Source organism: Oncorhynchus kisutch, linkage group LG3, assembly GCF_002021735.2.
Source record: "Oncorhynchus kisutch isolate 150728-3 linkage group LG3, Okis_V2, whole genome shotgun sequence".
In the NCBI taxonomy this organism is placed as follows: domain Eukaryota; kingdom Metazoa; phylum Chordata; class Actinopteri; order Salmoniformes; family Salmonidae; genus Oncorhynchus; species Oncorhynchus kisutch.
In genome coordinates this window covers 31026188-31035807 of record NC_034176.2, presented here as the reverse complement: position 1 = coordinate 31035807, position 9620 = coordinate 31026188, and the positions used below count along the sequence as shown (strand labels likewise).

The 9620-nt window shown below is 39.5% G+C and overlaps 1 protein-coding gene across 7 annotated transcripts in view; it reads left to right on the top strand.

Annotated features, from left to right (window-relative positions):
* The first annotated feature begins 9204 nt into the window (after positions 1–9204).
* LOC109880372 (AP-1 complex subunit beta-1) overlaps positions 9205–9620 on the top strand; it is a 53309-nt gene continuing 52893 nt past the window's right edge. For 2 of the 7 annotated variants that reach the window (XM_020472589.2, XM_031804109.1), the window contains exon 1: positions 9416–9589. In XM_020472589.2, the coding sequence (XP_020328178.1) occupies positions 9566–9589 (24 nt within the window). In that variant the 5' untranslated portion in view covers positions 9416–9565. Of the gene's footprint in view, positions 9320–9409; positions 9590–9620 lie in introns of those variants that run through there. The other 5 variants (XM_031804104.1, XM_020472596.2, XR_004205286.1 and 2 more) reach the window with 5 other exon arrangements.

Below are 9620 nucleotides of genomic sequence, written 5' to 3'. Positions count from 1 at the left end.
CAGACATTTCTGGAACATGCTAACATCTCTGTTGACAAGTCTACGAAATGTAAAACACTAAACAAGAATGGTGTTCAAGGGAGGACCCCACAGAAGAAGCCACTGGTGTCCAAAAACAACATTGCTGCACATCTGAAGTATGCAAAAGAGCACCTGAATGTTCCAGTAGTTCTGTCGAAAGATGAAACTAAAGTTGAGTTGTTTAGAGGGAACACACAACACTGTGGAGAAAAAAGGGCACAGCACACCAGGCCTCAGAGCCTGGACAGCTTGCTACAGTATCATTGACAGAAAAATGAATTCCCATGTTTATCAAGACATTTTGCAGGAGAATGTTAGGCTATCTGTCCACCAATTGAAGCTCAACAGAAGTTGGGTGATGCAACAGGACAACGACCCAAAACACAGAAGTAAATCAACAACAGAATGCCTTCAACAGAAGAAAATACGCCTTCTGGAATGGCCCAGTCAGAGTCCTGACCTCAAACCGATTGAAATGCTGTGGCATGACCTCGAGAGCAGTTCACACCAGACATCCCAAGAATATTGTGGAACGGAAACAGTTTTGTAAAGAGGAATGGTCCAAAATTCCTCCTGACCGATGTGCAAGTCTGATCCGCAACTACAGAAAACGTTTGTTTGAGTTTATTTGCTACTAAAGGAGGGTCAACCAGTTATTAAATCCAAGGGTTCATATACTTTTCCCCCCCTGCACTGTGAATGTTTACACATGGTGTTCAATAAAGACATGAAAACGTATAATTGTATGTGTGTTATTAGTTTAAGCAGACTGTATTTGTCTATTGTTGTGACTTAGATGAAGATCAGATCAAATTTCTTGACCAATTTATGCAGAAATCCAGGTAATTCCAAAGGGTTCACATACTTTTTCCTGCCACTGTACATGTATATGTATACTTTCATAAAGATGTGGGTATAGTGTATATAACAAAAATGAATGATGAAATGTGTAAATATTCACTGTATGGGGTTTTATGCTGCCATAGCTATGCAATATTGCTGTTGGAAATGCCTTGACAATTCCCTTGGCCTTAAAATGTGTGAGTGTGGTTTGAGAACGTTGGTGCCCAACAACACCCATTCACTCTTGAGTGTGAATTCATTTCCGTCACCATCAGTTTTTCTCTCAATGTAGAATTGTCCAAAAACATGAAATAAAAAGCACCATATTATTTGCAATGGATTTGTATGATAGATACAGACAAACCACTCTCTCATCAAAGGATATTCAGTGACATCTAGTGGTTGAAAAAAGATGGTCTCATTTGAATGAAATTCCTTCACAGATTGAGTTTGCTAGACTGGTTTGGAGCAGATTGTTGATCGTGATGTATTGTGTGGTTTATTGAAATTATTTAAGAATATGTGTAGGTTTTTCTTGAATGTTTTTTTTATCTGGGGAATGGATATGAGTAATAGATAGTGTAATGGATATGTCTGTTCCGCTATAGACTCTTGCCTTATTGGTATTATCAATTATAGAGCAGGGCAGGGATATGACTGTGGTGTTGGCACTTTAACAGGGTTGTAGAGCGTGTAAGACTGATATGAATGGCTTTACAGTGGAATGACAGGGACTGTGCTGCAGTGAGTTTTCAGTAAATGGATGGCACAAGCCGAGTGGAAAGAGTTTGTTTGTGTGTGTACGTCTTTCAGTAAACTGAATCGAAGTGTACATTCTGTATAGGATTATGTACCAGGTGTCAATGGGAATGTAGGTAGAGTTGAAGAAAAGCAGGGAGGGATGTTGTTGGTCTTGTTTATTTATGAATTGGTCTTGAGTGACGGGTGGGGCTCTAAGTGAAAAACAACACTGGATGTAAAATCTAAAGCCAGTGAGAGCCCAAAATAAGTTATAAAAAATACATGAAAAAATGGTGTTAGAACTGTGGTTCACGATTATCCTAATGGTTTTAGCCAGAGCCCATAGTTTAGTAATGCACAAGGTTCCAGGGACCTAATCCAATCTCTGCAGACAGTTGAGATCATTTCTGAGGAAGTTTTCATGTATTTTTGTCTTTGGATTTTGATTGTTAAAAGATTTGCTTTTAACATGTTTTATCTTGCCAATTAATGTCCACACGTCAACCAAATAGACAATACAGCAGAAACTGTTATGCTTTTAAAAGATCCAGAATCTGAATTTATTTGCCATATAAAGGGAACACTCCAGCAATGAATATAGCCAATCCAAGAGGGTCAAAGGTTTTGTTGATGACTACACAGGAATGAGCCAACCTACACAGCCTAGGCTTTTAACTGCTCAAAGATACAGTTCCAACATATTTAAACCTCCACTGCCATAAAGGCTCTGTTTGCATTATTAGCCAACGTACATTTTCTCTCTTCTCTGACCAATGAGAAGCTGATCAACCTTTTCATTTCATTGCTTTTACGTGTAGCGGTCTTAAAAAAAGATGTCTATGTGTGTTTTATTTTCAATTAAATTGTTCAATTATGTAATATGTTTAAAATATTAAAACATGCATGATGGGTTAGCAGGTGACAGGTTTTACAAGTAGTTTTACATGTTTGTGACATTAAGAAAACCATAGGCCAATGATTGAATTTGTCAATTCAACTATGATTGCACATTTTTTTTTATCTTAGTGTGGAAAGTTGCATGTCATCTCTACATGCTTGGTTTTTGTTTGTCAAATGCTGCTTTGTAAATTCCAGAACTTTCTCTCTCTCTCTTTTGATCTCCCTTTTTATCTCTCTGAAATCTATGTCTAAATGGCATAACACAAAGTAATGAAATGAAACTGATCATAACATATATTTAGAATGTTCATTTGAATTTATTTCAGTGTTTAAGCGTTATTTGCGGATGTTATCTTCTATCAAACAATGACTTAATAAATGTACTGAAGAGTGCTTGACATTGTGGAATTTGTCTGTATTAAATAGCAATACTGCAATACCAAGACTTCATTTGTTCCTTGAAAATGAATTTGCTGTCAAGTTGTTCTTGTAATAAAATATGTTCCTTTGATTTTGTTTATACATTTTGTATGGTCTTTTATTAACTGCATGTTTTGTTGTTGATTGATTACAACTTTCAGTGTAGTGAAATTATGGTGAAAAGACCTCTAATTATTCCAGTAGTGACTGAGGTTAGAATCATCTTTTTAAATGAAACTAGAAAGTCTATATAGCCTACGTGCAAAACACCGTAAAACTCCAGAGAAGATAAAGAGAATGAAGGGAGAAGCGTTTTCATACTTCCTTAGTTTTATACGTGCTGCATGTGTGTGTGACAGTATAACTTTAGATCATCCCCTCGCCCGAACCAGTGACCCTCTGCATACATCAACAACAGTCACCCACGAAGAATCGTTACCCATCGCTCCACAAAAGCCACGGCCCTTGCAGAGCAAGGGGAAACACTACTTTGAGGTCTCAGAGCAAGTGACGTCACCGATTGAAACGCTATTTAGTGCACCACCACTAACTAGCTAGCCGTTTCACATCAGTTACATGTGCCAGACGTTGAAGTTAGGTTCATTTTAGGTTCCGATTTAGCCAGAAAATTATGGAACGCCGTTTGGGTCTTTGCGGGTCAAAAAATATACACGTCAAATAACACTTTTGACATGCCAAATAAGCTTGTTGACCAATCAGGACCTGAATATGACTGCACGTCACACAATAATTTAACGCGTTCATAAATATTTTACGTAATTATTACACATTGATTACACTATCACCCGTATTTCATATGTCACAACCTTGTTTAAACATTATCTAGTCTAAATATGGCATGATTTCATCAATTGTAACCTAATGCAGCACTTTCAAATAGGTACTTTTATTTTGAAGGAAAACCGCAAATTCCACGATTGTGCCTAATCCTTATTGTGGCTAGCTTCACAACACATAACTCGGTCCTGTCGAGCCTCACCAGTTTCTACTTGTCATTGTTTTCAGTCTGGTTGTATTGGTGCTAGCTAACTTACCCCAGAAGTTGCCGTCGAACAAATAATGCTTTATTACCAACGCGGTAATGTAAATACATCGTTCGTGGCCGGTGTTTGCAGACTTTTTTGTACATCTTTGACAGTGCTGTTGATAGTAGTGGTAAAGCTTGGCTTGCTGACGTGTCAAATTAGTTGACGTGTATCTTTTTTGACACGCAAAGACCCAAACGGCATTCCATAGAAAATACATAATTTTCGGATGTTGAAAATAATTATTTCCTGGACGTTGAAAATATATTTTTTCTTCCAGAAGATGAAAATACATATTTTATTGTCATTGATTCTATGGCCAAATTTCAACTGCACATACATTGTCAATGAAGTAAGCATTATATCAACATCGTTTTTTTTATCCATTTAATATAGGAACGCAATATGGAAATAGGAACCAATTGAAGATTGCTACATAATTTTTACTATCGCTCCCATCTGTCACGTGCACTTATGTTAGCTTTCCCAAAGCTTTTAAACTGGCAGCAAAGATGTTCAAAGTAGTCCAGCCTATAAAATAAACCAATACCACTTCAACTACAATAACATTCTCAGTAATGGTTACAGAAATGTTTTTTGTTCTGGTTATGATTGTGATATGTTGTTGTTTATACAGTGCATTAGGAAAGTATTCAGACCTCTTGACATGTTCCACATTTTGTTACGTTACAGCCTTATTTTAAAATTGATGAAGAAAATATTTCATTTAATCAATCTATACATAATACACCACCCATAATGACAGAGCAAAAACTGTTTAGAAATTTTTGCAAATGTATTGCAAATAAAAAACAGAAATACCTTATTTACATATGTATTCAGAGCCTTTGCTATGGGCCCTCGAAATTGAGCTCAGGTGCATCCAATTTCCATTGACCATTCTTGATGTCACGCCCTGACCTTAGATATCCTTATTATTCTCTATGTCAAAATCAAATCAAATGTATTTGTCACATACACATGGTTAGCAGATGTTAATGCGAGTGTAGCGAAATGCTTGTGTTTCTAGTTCCGGGTGTGACTCGGGTGGGAAATTCTATGTTTTCTATTTCTTTGTGTTTGGCTGAATGTGGTTCCCAATCAGGGGCAGCTGTCTACGTTGTCTCTGATTGGGGATCATATATGTTGTAATTTTCCGTTTGGGTTTTGTGGGATCATGTTTTCTGTTTAGTGTCTGTACCTGACAGAACTGTGCACTTTCACTTTGGTTATTTTGTTTGAGTCTTTTTTGAAAATAAAAATCATGAACACTTTCCACGCTGCGCTTTGGTCCACTCCTTTCGACGAGAGCTGTAACACTTGAGATGTTTCTACAACTTGATTGGAGTCCAACAGTGGTAAATTCAATTGATTGGACATGATTTTTGGAAATGCATACACCTGTTTATATAAGGTCCCACAGTTGACAGTGCATGTCAGAGCAAAAACCAAGAAATGAGGTTGAAGGAATTGTCCATAGAGCTCTGAGACAGGATTGTGTCGAGGCACAGATCTGGGGAAGGGTAGCAAACATGTCTGCAGCATTGAAGGTCTCCAAGAACACAGTGGTCTCTATCTTTCTTAAATGAAAGAAGTTTGGAACCACAGACTCTTCCAAGAGCTGTCCACCCGGCCAAACTGAGAAATCGGGGGAGAAGGGTCTTGGTCAAGGAGGTGACCAAGAACCTGATGGTCACTCTGACAGATCTACAGAGTTCGTCGGTGGAGATGGGAGAACCTTCCAGAAGGACAACCGTCAATGCAACACTCCACCAATCAGGCCTTTATGGTAGAGAGGCCAGACGGAAGCCACTCCTCAGTAAAAGGCACATGACAGTCTGGTTGGAGTTTGCCAAAAGGCACCACAAGGAGTCTCAGACCATGAGAAACAAGATTCTCCAGTCTGATGAAATCAAGATTGAACTCTTTGTCCTGAATGCCAATGTCACATCTGGAGGAAACCTGGCTCCATCCCTATGGTGGTGGCAGCATCATGCTGTGGGGATGTTTTTCAGCAGCAGGGACTGGGAGACTAGGCAGGATTGAGGGAAGGATTTACAGAAAAGTACAGGGCGAACCTTGATAAACCTGCTCCAGAGCGCTCAGGATCTCAGATTGGGGTGAAGGTTCACCTTCCAACAGGACAACGACCCTAAGCACACAGCCAAGACAGCGCAGGTGTGGCTTTGGGACATGTCCTTGAGTGGCCCAGCCAGAGTCTGGACTTGAAACCGATCAAACATCTCTGGAGAGACCTGAAAATAGCTGTGCAGCGACGCTCCCATCCAACCTGACAGAGCTTGAGAGGATCTGCAGAGAAGTGTCTTACCCAAGAAGACTTGAGGCTGTAATCGCTGCCAAAGGTGCTTTAACAAAGTACTGAGTAAAGGGTCTGAATACTTATGTAAATATGATATTTTAGTTTTTAATAAATCTGCAAACATTTCTAAAAACCAGTTTTTGCTTTGTCATTATAGGGTATTGTGTGTAGATTGAGGTCGGGAAAACAATTTAATCAATTTTAGAATAAGGCTGTAACGTATCAAAATGTGGAGAAAGTCAAGGGGTCTGAATAGTTTCCGAATGCACTGTATACCTTAGTTGAATGCACTGACTGTACGTCACTCTGGATAAAAGCATCCGCTGAATGACCGAAATGTAAAAAACCCTTGCAAAGCTTGCTGGGTATAATTCTAATACGCTCGGCCCCCAAAACAACTACCAAATCTGAACGAGTCATAGATGTGTAGGCTATGTTTCACAAGTTTGAACAGTAAAGGCACAGTTCAGTACTGTAGAGCAGAGTAGTATTGTACAGGACAGTAGTTGAATTCAGGTTGGTTTAATTCAGGTGAGTACATTTCAGTAGGATATTATACTGTCCTCTACTGTATTTTTCTTTAATGTACTGTACTCTGTTTTCTACTGTATTGTATGTGCTGTACTGTGCTGTCTGGACCAGATCAAATCTGAACCAATCATAGATGTCTATGTTTAGGCCAACTCAAGTCCGGACTGGACCAAACATAGACATCTATTGTTGAGCCAAATCAAGGTCGGTCCAGACTGGACTAAATCTGAACCAAACAGACATCTAAGATCGGTTCAGATTTGGTGTGGACCAGACTAGATCAAATCTGAACCAATCATAGACAAGACTGAAAAAAGACATCCAAGAAACTTCGGTGTCGGCCCGTGCTCAGTGCGATGTGTGTATGTGTGAGGGAGAGATTTGTTATCCAGATCATTTTTTCCCCATATTTTTAAATCATACTGTGATCAGACTCCATCTCAGTTTGGGCATATATCTAGTTGTTCAAGAAAATGGACTGATTGGTCTATACTGAACAAAAATAACGCAACATGCAACAATTTCAAAGATTTTACTGAGTTACAGTTCTTACAAGGAAATCAGTAAATTGAAATAAATTAGGCCCTAATCTATGGATTTCACATGACTGGAAATACAGATATGCATCGGTTGGTCACAGATGCCTTAAAATAAGTAGGGGCATTGATCAGAAAACCAGTCAGTATCTGGTGTGACCACCATTTGCCTCATGCAGCGTAACACATCTCCTTTGCATTGATCAGGCTGTTGACTGTGGCCTGTGTAATGTTGTCCCACTCTTCTTCAATGGCTTTGCGAAAGTTGCTGGATATTGGCGGGAACTGGAACACGCTGTCGTACACGTCGATCTAGAGCATCCCAAACATGCTCAATGAATGACATGTCTGGTGAGTATGCAGGCCATGGAAGAACTGGGACATTTTCAGCTTCCAGGAATTGAGTACAGATCCTTGCCACATGGGGCTGTGCATTATCATGCTGAAACCTGAGGTGACAGCCCCGGATGAATGGAAAGACAATGGGCCTCAGGATCCTGTCATGGTATCTCTGTGCATTCAAATTGCCATCGATAAAATGCAATTGTGTTTGTTGTCCATAGTTTATGCCTGCCCATACCATAACCCCACCGCCACCATGGGGCACTCTGTTCATAACGTTGACATGAGCAAACCGCTCACCCACATAACACCATACACGTGGTCTGATGTTGTGAGGCCGTAAAACGATGTTAGAGGCAGATTATGGTAGAGAAATTAACATAAAATGATCTGGCAAAAGCTAGCGCTGGTGGACATTCCTGCAGTCAGCATGCCAATTCCACACTCCCTCAAAACTTAAGACATGTGACATTGTGTGACAAAACTGCACATTTTAGAGTGGCCTTTTATTGTCCCCAGCATTGTCATGTTGTATAATCAGCTTCTTGATATGCCACACCTGTCAGGTGGATGGATTATCTTGGCAAAGTGCACACAAGTAGAGAGAAATAAGCTTTTTGTGGATATGGAAAATGTCTGGGATCTTTTATTTCAGCTCATGAAACATGGGACCAACACTTTACATGTTGCGTGTATATTTTTGTTCAGTGTATATCATGTGAAAATAGTGATCTGATATCCTAGTTAATTGAAGAAAGATATTATTCTCCCCAAATGAGTCGTGTTCATATAGATGGGTTGGTAGTTTGGCTACAAACCAATGCATACCCAACTATGGGGTAAAACAGATGGGTTTGGCTTAAAATATAGTTTACATGTCAACAATTTATCTCCAATGTTTATTGGGCCGGCAGGGTAGCCTAGTGGTTAGAGACTAGTAACCGAAAGGTTGCAAGTTCAAATCCCCGACCCGACAAGGTACAAATCTGTCGTTCTGCCCCTGTACAGGCAGTTAACCCACTGTTCCTAGGCCGTCATTGAAAATAATAATTTGTTCTTAACTGACTTTCCTAGTTAAATAAATAAAATTGAAAACATGAATAAATGTGCACTTGTCTCTCAAATACATTGTTACAGCTGATGGTTAGCTAGCTAGTGCATATTAGCCATTTTAGACTAGATGTAGACTAGACATGACATCAATCAAACACCTCAAAACGAGATATGTTGGAGTGGCAGGTAGCCTAGTTAGAGCGTTGGACCAGTAACCAGAAGGTTGCTAGATTGAATCCCTGAGCTGACACGGTAAAGATCTGTCGTTCTGCCCCTGAACAGGCAGTTAACCCACTGTTCCCAGGTGTCATTCTAAATAAGCATTTGTTCTTAACTTACTTGCCAAGTTAAAAAAAGAACAAGATGAAACAAGCCACCTACGATTCCTCACATGACAGCTTATTGTAATTGTTGCTAGCTGTCTGGTCATCCAGAATCCCCAAAACACTTATTACCCCCAAATAACCTTATTACGGAAGTCGGAAGTGAAAAAACAACATATGATGGCGATTTTCAAGTGGGTGGGAACGAACGAAGCCAGGACAAATTAAACACACTTCGCCACGGTAAGCTGTCTGTCGATGTTATGTTCCGTTTTACTCTGTGTCGTGTCTAATTTTAACTTCAGTAGGTACGTTAATTCTGTGCAGTTGGATTTGAAAATAGTTCGATAGATTAAGAGCTTAACTATCCCGGCAAATGCTTCCTTAAGCCCCTACATTAGAAGGTCATTTATTTTGCCAGACTGCAGAGCATCAGCTAGCTAGCTAGTTGTACAGTCGTTGAGCATCAGGTTCATTCAGCAAACAAACATGGAGTGGGCTAATCAATTATGCGTGAGTGATCAATCGAAGTTAGAAAGATAAC